Raw genomic sequence first — 21,169 nt, forward strand, 5'->3', positions numbered from 1 at the left:
CGCTCAGCGTTTCTAAGTTTAACGGCCGCACATCAAATCTGTGCTATTGGATATTAAAGCATTTTAAGTGCTGCTCCACTTTGAGGTCAGAAACAATCCCTGTTCACAGCAAGTTGCTGGAGCTGCTGTCAACAGATATGTTAAAATCATTAGGCTCCAATTGCTTTATTCCAGGAGTTATGGAAGCCTAATTAAAGCTCCAGCGCATCTTAGATGATGGAGGGCTTCACGGTGGGAGGGAGGGCGTCAGGGTGCACATGTAAATGTGTACGTTGGAAGCGAAATGGCTTCTGCAATTAGTCGACTCTGTAAACGGCGCGTGAATGCCCACGCATCCAGCTTTACTCGGGCAACAGAAGTCTTTTTGATGGAAGAACCGCTCCAAGCACCTGCTGACTCGCTGCCCTCGGGGAGTCAGCAGGTGCTCTGAAGGGCTGAGGTGAGTGTTTTAGAGCAGACTCCCTCAGCGGCGCTCCTCAACATCCCACAGCTACATTCTCACTGATGTTCTCTGTCTTGTCTCCTCTAATAAAGTTTCCTCAGAGGAGTCACAACTTGGGCTTCATCTCGGTGGTAAATGGCTGCAGAAAGACTCAATAAATTTTGCTTTTCCCAGTCTTTTAAGATCTTTTCCTCAGCTATTATTTAAAGCATGGAGGGGGCTAAACGGGTCTATCTGCCCTAAACCAGCCCCATCAATGGCTGAGATTTTTTTTAAAGTTCCTGCTGCTATTCGGTTTGTTAGAGCTGCAGGCAGCTCCAGTTCAGCTGACTCAATAAAGTTGGATTCAATACAGTTCATGAAACTGTAGGGGTGGAGATTCCGCTGTAAATGGATGAAAGCAACAGGCTGATGCGTTGGCCCCGACTGACATCTGAAATGATGTGATGTGTATGGATGGATTATCTTAACATTTTGCAGATGTTTCCTGCACTAAACCCGTCTCAGTCTCACTGTTGGAAAGAGATACATCCAACAATACCAGCATTGACAGATAGCTTGCGTGTGGAAATGATCTTATTACCATGTTTTAGTTAACACAACACTTTTGTGATTGGAGGTCACATTTTGTCTTCTGGTCTGGTCTCTCAGGATATAAATCAATGAATTTACTGCACCTTAGCAACGGAGCTCCGATGGATTCAGTCCATGTCGTTTCCTACCGTCCTCACTGACTGAATTTCAAGGAGTCATTTAAGGGAAATGGAAGCGTGTTTGCGCTTGGTGTGTGTGAGTAAGGTGAGCGAGTGTGGAGAGATCGCTCCCATCGCCTCCAATACAAACACAATGTGCTTCTTCCGCCTCAGCCACCTGTCCGCAGCACATTCTGCCAAGGGCGAGCTGCCATGTTCAGCAGAGAGGAGGCAGCGGCGCTGGATTCGCCCACGTTCCGAAGACGCCGTGCTCACATAATAATAAATACCCACAAATCAAATGCACCCTGATTGTTGTGAGGAATCTCACACTGGGCGCCGGCTTAAGGTGCACGAACCTGAGAAGCTGCAGTGAAAGAGCCGGAGGAAAAACGCTTTTCTTTGATTTTGCAGAACATCCAGCAACTAGAAGCGCGGCCACGGCGGAGTCCAAGGAGTTAAACCGATGTATCTGTGTGAAAGGGAGTAATGAAATTGATAATAATAATGACTTAGAGGGTTTGTAGTGAGGATTGCAGGCCCCAAAATCAACTCTGTGGTGAAACCCATTTCATTTCCTTCCTCTGCCGGCAGGACGGAGCGTTTGGCCCGTGGAGGGTTTAAGATAAGACGGGGCTAGCTTATCACCGCCAGCGATAACTGAAGGAACCAACGACAGCGGGGATTTGTGAATACCTGTTCCCCGCACGCTCCTCGCTCCCCTCGCTGTGTGCTTCTCCCACTGCACACAACACGCCGTGGCTTTGAACCAGCGCCTTCACGCTGCAAAGTGGAACTCCTCACAGTGTCCCAGTTGAAGAGGTCATTTATTTGTATGGCATGAAATGAGGTGAAGATTAATAGCTGCACTACATGTATCTGAGCGAGAGATTAGTCAAAGGCTTTGTCTAAATACTACAGCATCAGCAAAAAAGGTCAGCGGACACCGTGCTACCATTTAGCGCAGCCACGTTTGCCGGACACACGCCCACTCGCTCGGTCGCACATTTGAAAAAATGAAATGAACACGTTCTGTCTGGTCTGAATTGTTGTGCTCACAGCTTCGGCTTGAGCCCATTTACACGTTGTATCATTCAAACATCTGGGTTCCGCAGGTTTCCTCATTACTCCTGGTTTAATGTGATGTATACCCTTTCAGGAGGCCTCGCCCCCCCCATCCATCATCAGCAGCCAAGGTTGTTCAACCTGTTCTGACTCCAGCACTCAGGAGTCCAGAGGCAGAACCGCGCGGCATCTGACTGCTTCTATGGATTCATTAAATATTACTCAATAAAATGTGGTAGAAGAAATGACTGAGTCAAGGAAATATTTATTTTTGGATTTTACTGTTATTGGAGTCCAGAAAAGCGTCAGGATGTAGCTGAGTGCTCTCTAAACACCCAGAGAGGCCTGGGAGGAATCGTTTTCCAGTCCTTTCAGCTCGTATAGGTGCTATTACGCCAGCAAATTGGGGGCAGTGCCAGACAAATAGCAAGAATGGGCCTCACGCTGCTGCAGCTCCCCGAGTAATCACAGCTGATCACTTATAATTACAGCCGCGAGATCAGTCTGTGACTCCATGACTGTGTCTCTATGAATTCGTGGATTTGAAATAATGGGAAAGTGCCAATTAAAGCAAACACCTGAGCTGAGTTTGTTTTTTTCCTCTGTCTTAAAACTGTGTCTAGGGTTTTTATATTTGATTAGAATTTAAATATGTTGCTTTGAGAACTTTTTAGAACTTGTGTATTGAATAATTGTTAATTTTGGAAAATTAGCTTTTTCTGAAAATAATCAACAAAGGAGATTGAGTCTAACGAAGCCTGAACAAACAGTCTTCAGCGTCTCCATTTGTTGTGGTGATTCAGATTGCGTAACAGCCGTCAGTAGCTGCAGTTTGCTCAGCTGTCAGACTAATCCGTGTAAGAGACTGACAAGTCAATGTCAGCTCCACAGCATCACCTGCCTCTCATCTGTGTGAGGCTTTTTTCTAGACGTGGTCTGTTGTGTGCTGTTTGTCAGGTTGTCTGTTTTAGCTCCAGCACCTTCGTTAAAGGTTGAGTAAATCGCTTTCAGTTTTCGGGGCCACGACGTCAAAGGATGAGCCTCGCGTCCCGTTCATTTCCTGAGACCAGCTGCTTGGACGCGGCCCCGTGGAGTTCGGCCGCTGGTTCTTTCATTTATTTGACACCAGGTTAGCAGCGACGCGGTACGACGGGTCCGGCCCGACCTGCTTGGAGTGGCAGCGCTTCCCAGCGTGGCCACAAATGTGTGAGTGTGTGGAGTACGTGCTGCAGCACATGCTCTGACTGCTCAATACTTCCTCCAGATACAATTGATACAATACAGACAGTTTGTTGGCAGTTAATATCTCACAGCACAGTTCAGTCTCAGCTTCTCGCTCATCTTCTGAATCGCTTTCATCCTCATAAGGGTCACGGAGCTGTCAGTCAGGCAGTTGTGTCTCAAACCAACAAACAAGAAAGTTCTGTTCAACCTTCAGCAACATTAAAAGCAGCATTAGGTTATGGTTTGATCTCTCTCTCTCTCTCTCTCCCTCTGATGTCTTTGCTTAGTTACTCAGAGAAGGCGAACGCTTGCAAACAACACGTGAGAAGCACATTCCAAAACGCGTGGAACTGCACAGTCATGAATGCATCTGTGGAGGACACTTCACATGTAAATCTCCCACCTTGAATGTTCCGCGGGCAGAATGACTTGATGCACGAGTCAAAGCGCTGCCAGAGAGCGGCGCTTTGGGCGAACGCTCCAGAACACGGGCAGAATGCGCTGCTCTCCACTCGCTCAACATGACGCCCAGATTCCAGCTTTGGCTCCGTCGCCATGTCGCCTCTGACATATCTATTTGTTCCCTTTCTAATCCGCGTGTGTCACACGTTTGCATGAAACCTGGAAGTCGCAGCAGCTCGAAAGCTGTGAGCGTGCGATAGAAAGGCTTTGGCTGCACATTATGTAAAAAAGTCCTACTCCTGCTGTCGTCCCGCAGCCCGTTGTATTATCATTTTAAAAGCTGTCAGATGCCATCGTGAATATGACCAGACGTTGTGTAACCACTCAAACACGCAGACTGATAGAAATGAAGCGTGAGCTGAGGTCAGTATTTCCCATCAGCTGGAAGCAGGAGGAATTGAAAAGGCACCAAAGGCATTTGTTTACTCTGCGTTTCACTCCTTTATCTGTTTGGCCCCACTTTGTTGGCGCTCTCATTACTGCAGACGCTGTCTATTGGAGCTGCGGGGCTATTTGTCGTAGCACCTTGTGTTTTATTCATTCTGATGTGTACTGTACGCCCGTCATGATGCTGCTATTAAGGAAAACATCTGTCAGCTGGTAGTTAGAGCCCACACGTCCCCCGCGACAGCCACCGGTTCACATCAGCCTCGTTGTGGCCTGATGTTTTCTGCTTCTCCCCCCGTTCTGTCTTTCACTCTCTCTTCTCTTGTCTGCATGGTTGAGGGAGTGACATAATGATAGAAAGTCATTCTGCTCTGTCTCCTCTGCCCATTCTCTCCACTTACTGTGCTTTAGGCAAATGACTCCCTGCACATTGTTACCACACAAGGTTTTGCCCCTTCAGACTCAACTCTTCCACCTCATGACTGACATTTTCTTGAGAAATCATCAAATTATCAGAATGAGGAAAGCTTCTAGAGTCCAGGCTGTTGTTTCAACACGCTTAAATGGCTTCAAGGTGTGTCTTTGGAGTTTGCTTTGCCTTTGACTGCATTCGAGACCAGAGACCCTTAATAATTGCACTGGTCTAAGCTCTCGTCTCTTCTTCTTGCTTTTTCTTAGGGAGTTTGGGAGATGGAAGGTGAACAACCTGGCTGTGGAGAGAAAGGACTTCCTGCAGTCTCCTTTACCTCTGACACCTGAGTTCATCAGGAACATCCGTCTCCTGGGCCGCAGACCCACCACACAGATGATCACTGACAACCTGATCAGGAAGTATGGAACCCACTTCCTGTTGTCAGCCACGCTGGGAGGTGGGTAAAGGACGGCAAATACTGGTTGGTTACTGGTTTACTACCTTTTGTTATTTTTACCCGGGTACAAATAAACCTTGTGCTTTTATTTCATGCTCTGCAGTGGAGCTCAGCATGAGAGTCACAGTAACAACAGAAAGAGATTGAAAGTTTAATAATTTTGGAACAATGTCTTCTGATTTCTGCCCTAATATTTACTTATTGTGTTATTTATTTGTTGTATTGTGTCAGTTAGGATCAATTCTTCTCCCGACTTGAATAAAAGAGAAAAGAAACAGAAAAAGTTGTGGATGATGAATCATGCTGAGCACGTTTGACACAAACAAACAAACTGTAGGAGGTAAAGGACGTGCGACATGTGCTGAACGCGAGAAGCAGCGTTGTTCTCGCGCAGCAGCTTTTGTGACACGTTAGGACACAATTATGGACGAAAGCGTGCTTTTACGAACGTGTCTTCCTCACATTACAAAGGTTTTTGTAAATTTAGTTGATCACAGCTTTTAGAGTTTGCCCTTCGGTGGAAGCACGCACAATAACTCACAGCAACAGAATAAGACATGACAGGAGAATAATAAGCTGGAGAAGAACAGAAATCCCTCAGCGACCCGTGAATACGCACAGAAACCCTTCTGCCGCGGCCGCGCGCGCAGTCGCCCTCACATCTGTGTCTCTGCGGCGCCATGAATGGACAAACATTCGGTGCTTTGATGCGACGTAACGAAAACTAATTTAAATTGCCAGAAAGGCTCGGGCAAGTCGTGCAGAGTAGATCTGCTTTTACAGAGCAACACTTGTCAATTACGTCCGACCCGAGTCCCGGCTCCGGACAGGTCGTCACCGCGAGTGGCTTCATAAAAGGCGGCCCCGCGTGCGGCTGCAGCCGCGGCCGCCTCGCGCCCTGGCTCCTCGCCAGCGGTTTGCGCTGCGCAGAGGAGGATGAGGAGTTGGTTCTGGAGCGCTGCCAGAGATCTGCCTCTGCGGCTCCGGATGGATTACCTCTGTGTTCGGAAACATATGGACTTAATGAAATTAATAAATAGATTGTGATATTAAGAGGGTGCCCTTCAGCAGCTGCGGTGGAACGGCGGTGGGTAGAAGGACGGCCCTGAAGCATTAACACTGCATTATGAGGAGAATTATGATGTCCGGTGTCTTGGGGCCTCTCAGGGTAAGAGTTTGCTGCGCGGAGCTCCCAGACGTGCGCTGATTGCTCCGATCGCCGCGCGGGCGCACGCGCCACACGTCTCTGCCGCGTCCTTCAGCGCCGCGGCTGTCGCCGTCCCTCCTTCCTCTTTCCGGGAGACTTGGCAGGTTTGGAATTTATGGCAACGCGTTAAATCGTCCCACTTTCAGATTAATTAGAAAACAAAACAAGGCTTTCGCCGTGAACAACGTGCCAAACGCAGACGCGCGCCGCTCCTATTCACGCTCCAACTTCATTAACAGAAAATCAAAGAGAAAAGGTTTTTCCGATAGTTGGCGTGCTGTTTGACTGACAAGTGGTTTATGGGAGGCAGAGTGTGTAAACACCACCGCGACGGGTGCCAAAGATAGAGACTTTAACACTGTAATACGTTAGCACTTTACATTCACGGGCCTTTACGCGTTAACGGCAGCAAAGTGGAAAGCGCTTAACGCGCCTCTCTGTGCAGGGGAAGAGGCCTTAACCATATTCGTGGACAAGAGGAAACTAAGCAAGAAAGCGGAGGTGAGCGACTACTCTGGCAACTCCTCTGCCGTGACCCTGGAGGCGCTGCACCAGCTGGCCGCCTCCTACTTCATCGACAGGGAGAGCACGCTGCGCAAGCTGCACCACATCCAGATCGCCTCCACCGCCATCAAGGTGAGCGGCCGCGCGCGCAGCCCTCGCTGAGGGGCTTCGTTGGGGTTTAAATGAGCCAACCTCACATCAGAGGGTCTGCCTCCTGTATCAGAGCGAGCGCCACTCGCTTTGGCTGTAAACAAATCAACGCGTGTCAGTTATAAGACTTACAGCGGATTTTACCTCACACTTGGAAGCGAAAGCCTCGACGCTATTTACAACTGTCAACAAAGGTTGGAGTAGTGATAAACTTAATAGACCTTTGATTACCATAAATGCACCACATTTATGGTTGCACGCGTTGGTTTACAGTGGTGGGTGTCGCCACGCGGGCGGGCGGGCGGGCCGCCAGGCTGGCACGCTGCCAGGGGCAGCACCACGCATCTGTACAATAAAACTGTGGAACCCAGTGTGAGAGCTGGTCAGGAGCCGGGCCGGGAAGCTGCCACTCAACGGAGCCCAGTGGACGGGGAGGAGGCCTCTTATCGTCCCTATTAATGGGAAAGGTTCACATGATGATGGTGTTTAGTTGTTTGATATTTGATAAAATTTCTTTCAAGTGCAAAGTTGTGAAGAAATAATAGCGGAATGACTATGAAAGAAAGTTACGTAACATTAGTGAAGAACAAGAATAACAAGGTGCATGTAAAAAAACACATGCAAGTGTGAAATTGTGCAAACTTTGCCCTCTATGTATATTACATCACTAGAAATCACAGACTCTAGTTCGAATCAGAATTGCAAAGCTTCCGTCCACCCTCGTCTTCAAGGGATCGTCTCCATTTGCATTGTTGAAAACCGCTTCGGTAAAAATGTCTTTTAATTCGCCTTTTCCACTCTACTGATTTCCTTGTTGCAGTAAGAGCACTGGATGTGATGGGATGTGATCTTCGCTGCTGTAGACACTGGAGAAGGCTCCACAATGAGCCCGTATGGCGAGAGGAAGATAAATGAATCCAGTGAAACACAGCCCATGACAGGTCTCTGCCTCCACTTGTCACCCTCAGGTAGCGAGGGGTTAATAGGGTGATGGAGGGGACGATGACCCCGCGAGCTGCCTTCTCCAGCCTTTGGAGCGCGGGGCTCTTGGCCTGTGAAGTGTGGCTTTCTCCGCCGCAGCAGAACATGAATCAGACCCCGAGTCCGTATATCAAAGTTCTGTCTCCTAACTACATTGTGTCCAGGGAGGGTATTTCGCGTGCAGCTGCAGAGGCAGATGCTTTTGTCTGTTTCATTTCTTGGGAATTAGTTTTTTTTTTCTGGAGCCACTGAGAGGAAAGGGGGAAGAAAGAGTGTGCCTTCATGCTCCAAAGGCAGTCATCTGGTGGTAACTGGCAGGTGGGAGGTGGAGAAAGGGGAGCTTCACCTCCATCACCGGCAGGAGGACAGTTAGAGGAGCCACAGATTCCGTGCACTTTGGCGCCGTTTCCAGAGGATGTTGTTCCAGACAGCGGTGGAGCCGACACACACGAGCGCTCCTCTGCACCGCTTTATAATCAAACTAGTTAGGGAATGAGTGAGAGGCTGCTAGTGAGGAAAATGCCCCCCTGCCGTCTCCATGCAAATGGAAAATTGAAGCTCATTTCGGTGGAAAGGCGTGCGACCGTTGTGCCGGGCTTCGGATTGACTGTGGAAATGTGGTCTCTCCTGAAGGAGTCACGGAGCAGAGACGAGATGTGATCGGACCGACTCGTTCTGACAATGACACGCGGCTCCAGTCATTTCACGCGGACACCGACCGTCGCTGTGATTTGTGTGATACTGTAACCTGCTTCTTTGTATTAGGCCACGTGAATATTAAAATCAAATCCATCCGATGGAGGCCAACGCTAACACAAACTGGGAGCGCTCCTTCGCACAGAGAAGCTGCAAGCGCTTGTGTTTGCAGCAGCAACAGTTGTTCTTATATATGTTTAGTCGCCCACTAAAAATTGCAATTAGCTCCAACAAGTAAATAAACTACTTGCAGCCATGCAGCCTCTGATGTGCCAAGATACAGGTGGCAAATAATGTCCCATTGTGTATTTTTAATATATCTACAGGAGCAATAGCAGCTGCAAAGCAAAGCGGAAATTGAATGCTGTGTTCATCAGTCAATGTTTTGCCATAAAGCACGTCAAATGCTTCCTGTTACGGAATCCATATTCATGTAGATATCATATATCATTGTGTAGCTCAGATTCACATCAGCATTTAAATTCCCCATAAGGGAAACAAAGGATAAAATGGGATCTAACTATTACAGCGGAAAAGATGCATCTGAATAATGATCATTTTCCTTTTTCATTCACAAATGGTATTTATTCATCCTTCCTCAAACCACTTTCTCCTGGATTAGGGTTTTGATTAAAGAGCCTCAAACTACAGCACCAGCATGATATGAGCTCCTAAGCCCCTCAGTCCTCTGTGATTGTGTTACTGATCGACTGACCCTCATTGTCTCTCCTCATCCATCTGTCACTCGGCACCAACTGTCTCCTGACAAGCCTGACCAGGACAAATCACTGAACAAAATCTGGTGTCCCGCGACCACAAAGGCAGAACAATGAGAATGGGTGAGGCGCTTCCGGCGATGTCACAGTGAGAAAAAGGCAAAGCGCTCCAGGGAGAGCTCCCCTTGCAAATGAAGTGAAAAACGATGCTTTGCTGGAGCTTCTTTGTGGCAAAGGTCAATCGAAGCGTCTTCAATCAGTTAGTGGACGAAAAAGGAAATGCTGTGTAGCACTCCTGCAGGAAAAAAATGAGTGCAGCAAAGTCCTCCTAAAGCAATTTAGAAGAGCCTAAATGAGCTTACCAGACTCTACGGTCCTTTTGCATCCACAAGCACAATTGATTATGTAGGAACTACTTTATTTAAACGGGACAGAAACAACAGAGGTACACGAGCAACACTCGCCTCGCCTCCACTCTGTTGAGGGCCATTTTAAAATATCTGTGTTTAAAGAAATAAGATGTAACTACATGAAAAAGATGCTGTGGAGAAATTAGAAATGAGCTTTTTCCATTTGTTGTTACCCAGGTGACAGAGACTCGCACAGGTCCTCTTGGATGCAGTAACTATGACAACCTTGATTCCGTCAGCTCTGTGCTGGTTCAGAGTCCTGAGAATAAAGTCCAGCTGCAAGGTCTGTCTGATATCTGTCACTTTTACTGTCATCGCCGTGATACAGCATGTTGATTGGAATTGTATTAATAAAGATTTACAGATTGTTGCAGAATTCCATTGCTATGCAACTTCACCAGTTTGGTCTTTGCAGGCCTACAAGTGATCCTTCCTGACTACTTGAGGGAGGGCTTTGTGCAGGCGGCTCTCAGCTACATAGCCTGCAATGGAGAGGGGGAGTTCGTCTGCAAGGACAATGACTGCTGGTGCAACTGTGATCCCAAGTTCCCAGAGTGCAACTGCCCCTACATGGACATCCAGGCCATGGAGGAGAGCCTGGAGAGGATCACGGAGACATGGGGGTTGCTCTATAAAGAATTTGAAGAGTCAGGTACTGTAGGAAAGGTCTACTTGAAGATGACGGATGCTTCCTTCTTGTCACATTGCACGCTTCATCCTAAATGCAGGAAAGTGAGACTTTGAGACTATAAATCATTCACATGAGAGGGAGCAAGGATGAATTCAAGTGTTTCATCTGCACTGTTAAGTCTTTGTGAGAGCCCTATATGTATCTTCCTTCGTGCTCTATGATTTACAGTATAGACCAACTATAATAGCAGGTTGTGAATTCCGGGTGCTGCAATGATATCTGCAAATAGTAAAGTAATAATGGAACACAACTGGATTAAAAATCAACAGCTTTGGGCCTGGGTAGTTTACAATATGTCAGGAGCAGATTAATCAGCTGTAAAGCCCATTTATTGCCAGTCCACTCTTTCATATCACCAGGGAAACAGTTTGAATGGAGGCTTTTAGCATAATGTTTGGTTATTATTGCTGTGCTTGGTCACCCTGCCTTAGTGATTATTGCTTAGGTGAAATCAAAATGGATGTCTTTTTTTCGCTCCGCTGCTCAGATTTGCCTGAAATATCCCTAAGTGCAATTACTTCCAAAGTTTAATAGCTGGGTTTAAAGTGAGGGCAGGAGTGTGCCCAGAATGCAGAGTCCCACAAATGACATGAATGTGTCCTTCTGTGAAAATTACCAGATATTTGTAACAGAGTATGATTCCAAAAATGAGTTTGACTGATGGCACAATGATAATACTGAGCAATAGCACCAACTCCTCTGTCAGTCTACAAACAGTTAACTTCATTCACACTTTTTTTATAACATTTTTTTTTCCTGTTGGTCTAAAAGACTTTGCTTGCTGTGGTAAAATATACTTCGGTGTAACCTCTTCATATGAAGAATGACATGTATGATGGATTATTCTGGGTATTTGAAGATTATTTGTCAAATTTGTCTGAAACAACACTTTTTTCTATATGTCACAGTTTAAATAACATGAAAGTGTCTCATGGGCCCAGTTGTGTGATGGAGTAGATTCATACATCTCCTGTAGCCCACAATCACAATGTGCATCTCTCAGGAGTTAAGCAGTGTTTTGTTCAATGTTCGATGACACTGTATTTCACAAGGAAGCGGTTCCATTGATGTGTAATTACATGTGCACTGAACAAAAGCCACTGCTAGATATAATTAATGGATGTCTGGCGCCACAGGACACTTCCGCTAGCTAATTACCAGATTGTCTGGTAAAAGTAATAAAAGAAATAATTGAACTGATGGACAAAATGTCCGTTAGTGGTTCTTTCACATGAACAGTTCAGTCGTCATGCTCTGATCACACAGTGTCACAATCTGACGTCTTCAAAATCTCAAAAATTCTGGACTTTTAGTATCAGCCATTCACACCATTGGAATGTGGGAAGCTGCCATTTACACCTATCGTGGTAACAACCAAGTCAGAAACACCACCAGCATCACATGCTTTCCTTTCTTATGTTCCAGATGAGTTCAAGACATTCTATGCGAGGCTGCCGCAGAGTTATTTCCTGAATGTGTCAGCCATCCAACACTTGTGGTCCCTGGACAGCGTGTTCCAGTGGCGATATGAGCAGCTGGAGAACAGCATGCGGGTGCTCTCCAGACGAGCCCAAAGGGTCATTTTCAAACTCTTCAGTCTCAGTAAAAGATGCCACAGACAGCCCCAAGTTCAACTACCAAGGGAGCGGTAAGCGCAACCCCCTGAAAGCCCATCTGAATGAAATGTCTGCAGCCACTCGCTCCAGAAATGCTTTTTGTTATTGTACAGACACTGTAGGAGGCATTTCGAGTTAGTCTATATTTACAGTAGGTGGAAGGAAACAACCTGTCATTGCTGCACTGGCATTTTACCAGATGCTTTGTGTAAAAGATTTCATTTCTTAACCTTGTTTATGCAGTCATTGCTAAGAAACCTACTGTACCTGAAAGGCAAACATTAGCAGTGAAACGAAGTTCAAAGAAGCACAAGAGGGCGATCAGAGTGTGTCTTACAGCATAAGAAGTGCTTTAGTCAAGCCTCGGGGTACATACGGCCCTGAATGTGCCTGGGAAAAGTAATAGGGGGCCTCTGCTGTACTATGTCGTGATATCCCCACACTTACCAGGAAATGGAACAGGAGCACGGTTGTCCCCTTCCAGACAGTGTTTATCTACGTTATTACTGTGGCGACTACTGTAAAGATTTCGTTTTCATTCTCCTCCTTGATTGAAATCATTCTACACAGACGAATTAGACTGAGAATGGAAGGAAGGTGGAAGCTTTTGAGAAATGCTACAATGCCTGAGCTGGACGGATGATTTGTGATTGATTTTGCTTCCTGGGGGCAACTTTTCCTTTAGGCTGATAAATATGAACGAATAAACCGGTCAGAGTAGCAGCCAGCTCGTCTGTTTATTGGCAAGTAAGGAAAGGGCTGCACAGTACAGTAGTTCATGCTCAAACTTCAGCCCCTAGGCATAATTACGCTTATTCATTCAAGTGATGGTTTTGTGGGTTTTGCTTTAATCAGCTTAGACGAAGCCTTTCTTACATATAGGACTGTACAGGAGGTGAGAGGCAGACTCTCCAGGGTCATCAGACGCAAAACCTTCCAATAATTGGTGTTTTGTTGAGCTAAACCTGTGGCACCTACACTGTGCTCTAGTATTCCAGATCCCCCATTCCTATTACACAGACAGACACACACAAAGCTAAAAGCCTTTAGTGTATCTGCCTTGCTAATGCAAACCAGGCAATGCTTTTCTTCTACCCAGTGTTACCCAACACCAGATTCCTAGTGTTGAAGAAACTGACTGAACTGAACAGATCTTCCAACACTTGGATAGATTGGAAGTCTAATTGTGAGCCTTGGTTCATCAGCTATTCGTGTCTCACACCCATTAGCACCCTTTGGCTGCATGAAATAATTTCTTTGCTGTCAGGGTTTTAACATCTTGTGGAGAACAGACAATTGGAGCAGCTGATTAACGCCCTCCACCGAAGGAATACGTCTTCAAAACTGGGTGCACACAAATTGCGTATTACTTTAGTGATTAGAGCTTTATAATTATCAAAAAGTAGTCTGCTCCTTTAAAACCAAAAACTGAATTTTGAAGAGTTTGTGAGCTACTGCGGTGGGCTGGAGTAAAACCTACAGAGACCGTGAAGGCTGCAAAATCACAACAGCGAACCAGAGGTACAACCAGAGTTTTGTTGTGGTAACTGCTTTGCTCTGCTGAAGCTGTCGTTGGTGAACAGCCCCACACACAGTTGATAAAAGGAGGAGGTCCAAGAGTTGATTCACCATGACGGGCTTTTCCATTAGGGGGTTTTGATATTAATATCGAAGACTTTCTGAACTCCAACGTGCCTCCTGCTGCCAAGCGCTCAATAAGAATGGAACACAGAGCACGGACGCCCAAATGTAATTCAACAAACCTCCTGCGATTAGCATAAAGTTTACCACAGCACACACTCATCAAGGAAAAGACTATTTTCTCTGAAATGAAAGCCACCAGGATGTAGCATGCCCCCCCCCCCCCCCCCCCCCCCCTATTCAGAGAGCAAAGAGGATGAGAGGCATAAAAGAGATCACAGTCGAGAAAGTGCTACAGACGGGAATCAAACTCTAGCCCACTTGGGGGAATTATCTGACGGTTACCCTACGGCAGCGGCTCACTTCGAATATTTAAGTCACAAACTGATCAAAGACAACTGTCTCCCTCTTTACTGTCTATCACTTTCTCTTCCCTTTCAAACACCCATGTTTGTGAGCAGTTTTTAGCATATGTAACCTTCCCTCATCGGGCACTTTAGGACAACAACACCACGAAAATCCCAAGGCTGACTTAATAGCGAGCACGTATTCCTGCAATGACTTCAAACTAAGCTTGAGCCCCCTGTTGCAAAAAATAATCTAAGTGAAAAGGTGCAACGCGTATTCAGTTGTTTCAAATAAATAAAAAATTTTATTGTATATACTTAAGTGTGACACTTGTTAAAGTCCTCTTCCCCCTAATGAAGCAGCTACATATTAGATCGATAGGTTAGATTAGTCGGTCTATGAGCCCTGTGAACTGACGTCCCTCTCTGCTTTCCTGTCTTTTTACCCCGACAGGCCTCAGTCCTACTGGCTCACACATTTCCAGTCTCTCCTGTATTGCTCAGAGAACAACCAGCTCGGCGCATTCTCCGAGGACCTTCACAGCTGCACCTGTCGATACGAGCACAGCCCCTGTCAGCTGCCTCCCCCCTGCACCATTGGCGAGGGCTCGGCCTGTGTGGCTTGTGCACCAGACAACCACACCCGCTGTGGGAGTTGCAACCCTGGCTTCGCCCTCCTTCAGGGTGTTTGCCGGCCCATGGTGGCAGACTCCACTGAGAACTACCTAGGATTCGAGACAGATCTCCAAGATTTGGAGCTGGGCTACCTGCTGCAAAGAGCGGACCGCAGGCTGGAGGTAGTCTTCTTTTAGCCTTCGTTTAATCATGTCAAGTCACCTGAGATCCCAGCTGTCTTCTGTAGTGGTAGGCTGAGAGAGGACTTCCTCCAGGGGCCGCTCAGCATTACAAAGGCTTGTCCTCTCAGATACTGAGGATGTTTTGTTTTCCCATTTTTCCTATTTGCTGTGTTTCATTAGGCCATTTATTTAATTAATATACAGTCCTAAGAATAATTCTATCGCCCAAAACTAGAAATCTAGAGCCATCAAATACAAGCTCACATTTTTAAGTTACCAAATTAGTGTCCATGTTTTTCTTTCTGCTTTTCTTTTAGGTCCATGCGATTTTCATCAGCAATGACATGAGACTCAACAGCTGGTTTGACCCATCTTGGAGAAAGAGGATGTTGCTGACACTAAAGAGCAACAAGTACAAATCCAACATGGTCCACATGCTCCTGGGTATATCCCTGCAGATCTGCCTTACAAAGAACAGCACACTGGAGCCCGTCCTTACTCTTTATATCAACCCGTTTGGGGGGAGCCATTCAGAGAGCTGGTACATCCCTGTCAATGAGAACAGCTTTCCAGACTGGCAAGCCACTAAGTTGGACCTGCCCTTTGAGTGCTATAACTGGACCCTGACACTGGGCAACAAGTATAAGACATTCTTTGAAACCATTCATATCTACCTTCGGAGCAGAATAAAGACTCAAGATGGAGTCAATGACAGCCTTTATTACGAGCCTCTAGAAATGACCGATCCTGCTCGGAACCTGGGTTACATGAAAATCAACAGCATTCAGGTCTTTGGCTACAGCATGCACTTTGACCCGGAGGCGATCCGTGACTTAATTCTGCAGCTGGACTACCCATACACCCAAGGTTCCCAAGACACAGCCATGCTTCAGCTCTTGGAGTTACGGGACCGCGTGAACCGGCTGTCCCCTCCGGGTCAGCAGAGGTTGGACCTGTTTGCTTGTCTTCTCCGGCACCGGCTCAAACTGACTGCCAGCGAAGTGGTTCGCATCCACGCCTCCATACAGGCCTTCAGCTCCCGTCTGCCCAATTCTGTGGATTACGAGACGACCAAGCTGTGCAGTTAACAGCTACTTGAAGGGAGATCCGAACTGTAAATGGCCTCAGAGAGACCTCAGAGAAATAAACGTTGTGCCATTCATGCAGATCCTTACAGTTGTGCTCTGTCTCTATGGATTATTAAGGTGACTCAAGAGAGGACCAGCTGTGGATAACTGAAGAATGTACTGTACTGTTTTGGTTTTTGTTTCGTGGTGACTACCTTCAGTGCTATATTATAAAAAAATTGAGGTGGCTGAGTGGGGAAAATGCACAACTGTTTCTCACCAACGAACTGGAACAAAAGAACATCTGCAGTAGAAAGTAAATGCCGCTGTAAATTTGAACCATTCTGTTTCAATATGACTGCTCGTTTGTACTGTAAGTACCGATACCAAAAGGATGGACACTTTAAGGTAACACTGGTACAATCTGTTCGTTTGTAATTTTTATATGTTCCTTTGCTTCAGTGACAGTGCACTTTCCATGAAGACCAGAATACAGTGGTGTCAGTTAAGATTTTGTAGATAAATTGATATTAAAAACATCATGATATAAGAGCTTCCAGACATTTTCATCAGCTTCTGAATACACTCAAAATGTTTCAAAGAATTATGGCACAAGTGCTAAACCCAGTGCTCAGACCTTCTTCGCTGGTTGTTTTTCCAACTATCCCTGAACTATCCAACATTGGTGTTTAGGTGTTCACATTCACTGAGAAGCTGGAACATATGATCCCAGATGTATGTGGAGCGAAGACAAAGGAAACAGCCTTTTAATCAACATACACACAATCCAGATGCTCAACGGCACTCAGGGCAAACAGTTCCAAAGGGAGGGGATCACTGAAGTAAAAGCAGGGTTAATGAACCAACCCTGAATCAAGATCAACATGTGGTTGGGTTTTGGTAAGAAAGTAAACCTTGAGTAGCGTTATATAAAGGACGTGTCCAGTGGTCCTGGAAGGCAGGGTAGTGTTGTGTTTATCACTGATGGCTATAAAGACCTGGCCTTGAATTCTTGAAGTCACTCAGGTCCAACATGTTGCGCACCTACATACGGTGTATTGCCCATAGGTGTGAGTGCATGTTGATTTATGTCTTTTTGTATTGAAAATCTGCCCAGTACGACCAAATGACAGCTGAAAATGGACAATGGGCAAAGATAGTGTAGATGCATGGAAGGAAAGTCGATGGTAGATAATGGCCGTGTTGATGGATACATGTTACGTGCACTAGCTGTAATGCAATGAATGTATGGATGTAGATGCAGGTAAACAGCTCAGCCCGCTGAAGTCATTGCTCGAGTCTTACTTCAGCTGTAGAGTAGTTGAAACCTCTGTTGAACTACGGAGGTTTGGTTGTGTAAGTCAGCCTCGTGTTTCCTGTTTTCCCAAATATTTTAAGATCACTACTGAGATATTAATTTAAGCAGTACGTTATTCACTAATCACATACCGTGACTCCGCTATTAATGTTATGCATCACATGATGGATCTATTGTCATGCAGGCGTCTCAGTGACACTGAAGGCCACAGGAAAGTCAAGCACCTGTGAAGTTTAACAGCTGTCACCTCAATTTGTCTGCCGGTCCCATCAAGTCCAACTCACGTCAAACGCTGCGTCGGGTGAGGGTACAGGCTTGAGCAGCGTTTGATAAGATGTGTGAGCAGGGGAACGCGCTACCAAATGTCAGCGTGTCTTTTCCTGGATGCAGCCGTGTCAATTACTGTGAAAGGAATGAGCAGTTCACTGCAGCATGAGTGGAGCAGCTTCGAAGCAGGACACGACACTAATTCAACTTGTTTCTATTGTGACTTTGTTTTTACTTTGAGGTCACTAAATGCCTGCAAATGTTTTCTCACAGCTGTCTGCAAAACCCTTAAACAGTGCAACTCTGTCTCCCCAATCCAGTGAGCAGGAGAGAGATTGATGACGAAGCAGAGGAAAGAGAGAGAGAGATCTCCTAAACACGGAGTTTACTCATCGCCTAGCATAAAAAATAATTAAGTCTGACTAATGAGGGACACAGTTCTCTGAAGGAAGAGAGTGGCTTCCAGTACATAGTTCCTCCTCCAGCAAAAAGTAAAAAGATCCCAAGGTAGTATATCTGTAATTATGATGTTTAACAGCACTGCGCTCATTGTGCAATTACCAGACGCAGTCCTACAGCCCGTCCTGCAGAGGCAGCTGCTGATAATTCATTAGCAGGAGCCTGTGAGGAGCTTGGACTTTTATTCCACGGGCGACTTCTTCCCTTTTAAGACAGTGCGTGGGTGGCAGGAGGCGAGCTTTCATTAGACGCCCTGACCTTTCGCAATCTGTCAATCAAAGGTATCAGCGGCAGGAAAAGCCTGTTCCAATCACTGTAAATCTGTGTCATAAAGAATCCCTGTGATTTACTGGAGTCGAGCACAAATGAACGAAAGCCTCAGCGAAAGGCAGAACATTTACATTAGCGGTGGCTTGAATATGAGCAGTTTTCGTTCAAAGCACATTCAAACAACATTTTACACAACTGTGGAGATGCGCTGTCATCCAGCTAATGGTTATTTATCTATGTCAATAATTCGCACATTTTTCTCACGGGGGAAGTTAAATCTCAATGTCAGTCCGGGTGCATCGCGCTGTAGTCGGTTGGGTTTTTGGCTGCATATAGACCAAACTTTTCCTCCCTGAGGACTCGACAGTGAAACGATACAGAGAACAGGAGGAGGAGGCGAAAGGTAACTGTCGCCCGTCAATAAATCAATACGCTGCTTTATTACTTCAGAGAACAAAAGGCTCTGCACCGCGATCAATTGCACCGCGGAGGAGCCTCCGTTAGGGAGGAAATATATAAATAAATACAAAATCTGATGGCATTTGGCTGCTCTGTCCCCACGTACAGATCAGCATCAATTTATTACCAATGTGATGGTTTCCGCCTGATGTGTTTTTGTATAAGCACAAATCAATTCTGAGTTTATTAGTCACTATGATGCATTGTAAAATTACATTAGTCAGGGTGCCAGATAAAGGCCATTCATTAGGAAGTGAGGCTGCACTGACTGCAGATGTGCAGAGAAGAGGAGCAGTGAAGAATTTGCTTCAGTCTCTGCGATGAGCCTTTGTGTAAATGTTTATTGTTTTTGGCATCAATGGAAAAAACAATGATCACAAAAATAGGAATTTGACCAAAGGGAGACAAAGCGACAGCTAAGAGCTTCACATGCGATGCACAAACACTCGATGATGAAGTGTCCTTGTGAGTCAAGCCACACAACGTGGAAGAAACAGCGTGAAATCAGAGAGAGAGAGAGAGAGAGAGAGAGAGAGAGAGGGAGGGGTGTTGACTGGGTCTGCTTTCATTAGGGAAATGTCCTCTCAAACGTCACATATGACACCGTGGTAGCAACATGGTGGAGCACAGACACGTCCACCAGCCATGAGCTCGTTTTAGAGAATTCTCCTAATCGTCACATAAGTGCAGCATATGTTCACAAAGTGGTTGTTGGACTGTTAAGCATCTGCACAGCGATTCAACGGATACTGTACATTCATAACGCGGCGTAAAGGCTCTGTGATGTTGTGTAATACTGCAGTAAACTAGGATTCTACTACTGAGCCACAACAACGCGTCACCTCACTCCACGGGCTGAGAAATTCTAAGGTCGCACAGATAATGAGATATATTTCTGTCCCACTCTCTGCGTCTCTGTTGAGGAGGAGAATCAACAGAGCACACATCTGATTAGACGTGATGAACCCTGTTAGATCGAAGAGTAAGTGGAACACCAGGACATTTGCATTGAGTCCCCGGAGTCCACATGGCAGTGAATACAGGATGAGACAGAAGGGAGAGAGCGAGAGAAGCAGAAAACCACAGAATCTCTTGCACCACATACAGCCCCATAAATTATGAATCGTATTAAACAGTCTGGAATCAACTCCAGCAGCTTGTATTTGTTTATCTCCACCGCTGCCTATCAGCCGAGAGTCGATAATCAGATGTTGCTACGTATACGCGGGGCCTTCTGGCGCGCGGGTTCACATCTGAGGCGACGTGACACACAAGAATTGGGTTTAATGGGATAATTGGATGTGAAACTGTCATTCCACCTGGTGAGCGACTGTTTGCGAGAGGCGGTCGGCGAGACGGCAACAAAAAAGCAACCTAATCAACCTGGTCCACGGAGAGCCATTTTATGCCGCAACATCAATTACAAGCGAATTGCTTTAGGGAACCTCTGGCCAGACTTTCCAATGCATCACTTATTAGACAATCCTTTGCTGTGACATGTACTCATCAGAGGACTGAAGCCGCAGCGCTGCACAAGGTCATTTATAAATTATTAGGATTTGTGTCACATTTTTACAAACACAAGGCTCCACCGTGGACGTGTGAGTGTGTGTTTGTGCCAGGGGAGCGGTGGAATCAGCGCTATTCCTCCTCTGGATGACTGTGGCCTTGTGGTGCTTCAACGGCCGCTTAAATCATCGGACCCGCTCTTAGATAATGGTAATTTGGTCCAAAGGGGCTCATTTAAATATGACTCTTTATGTAACATTTCATCAAGGTAATGTGCTGGAAGTCGACACAACTATTATCATACAGGAAAATCTGCAGAATTTAACTGCTCAATTGTAAGCGATGTGCAGGTACAGCATAGGGCTTTTATTTGTGATGGATTCCTGAGCTCTTGATGATTCCTTGAAACACAAATCATAGTAGCCAGTCTCATTATCACTTACTGTGGACACGTTGATCCTATGTTATGATGCTACTGAGGACAAGATGGCGTCGTTTGTCTGTTTGTGGTTAGTTTTGTTTGCATCTACATAAATGCGTATTCATATTAAAATACTAGCTCCAGACAACCACGAACAACTCATACGTGGGAGGCTGTTAAATGTTATTTTATTATCTACGTTATTATTTTCTTTAGTCATATATTAATCAATATCACATAGTAGCAGTTTGAGGAAAGGGTGGTTATTATTTTCTTCCTTATCCTTTATAACAATAGCAGAAAAATTTAGACATGGCTAAAAAACAACATGTTTTTTGAAGAAGCTACAATTTTTGTGACACCCCCCCCGCACACACACACACACACACACACACACACACACACACACACACACACACACACACACATACACACACACACACACACACACTCCAAATCAAATCCCGAGCAGCCTGGAGTGTTGGGAAATGATCATTAGGAG

At 45.9% G+C, this 21,169-nt stretch overlaps 1 protein-coding gene across 2 annotated transcripts in view; it reads left to right on the forward strand.

Moving 5' to 3' along the window:
- Positions 1 to 16,516, forward strand: part of brinp3a.2 (bone morphogenetic protein/retinoic acid inducible neural-specific 3a, tandem duplicate 2) — a 28,079-nt gene extending 11,563 nt beyond the window's left edge. For both annotated transcript variants that reach the window (XM_029147211.3, XM_055508229.1), the window contains exons 3-9: positions 4,951 to 5,141; positions 6,794 to 6,984; positions 9,983 to 10,088; positions 10,221 to 10,457; positions 11,922 to 12,144; positions 14,555 to 14,897; positions 15,215 to 16,516. In XM_029147211.3, the coding sequence (XP_029003044.1) occupies positions 4,951 to 5,141; positions 6,794 to 6,984; positions 9,983 to 10,088; positions 10,221 to 10,457; positions 11,922 to 12,144; positions 14,555 to 14,897; positions 15,215 to 15,985 (2,062 nt within the window). In that variant the 3' untranslated portion in view covers positions 15,986 to 16,516. The remainder of the gene's footprint in view (positions 1 to 4,950; positions 5,142 to 6,793; positions 6,985 to 9,982; positions 10,089 to 10,220; positions 10,458 to 11,921; positions 12,145 to 14,554; positions 14,898 to 15,214) is intronic.
- The last annotated feature ends 4,653 nt before the right edge of the window (positions 16,517 to 21,169 follow it).

The sequence above is a fragment of the Betta splendens genome, chromosome 4 (genome assembly GCF_900634795.4).
Source record: "Betta splendens chromosome 4, fBetSpl5.4, whole genome shotgun sequence".
NCBI lineage: Eukaryota > Metazoa > Chordata > Actinopteri > Anabantiformes > Osphronemidae > Betta > Betta splendens.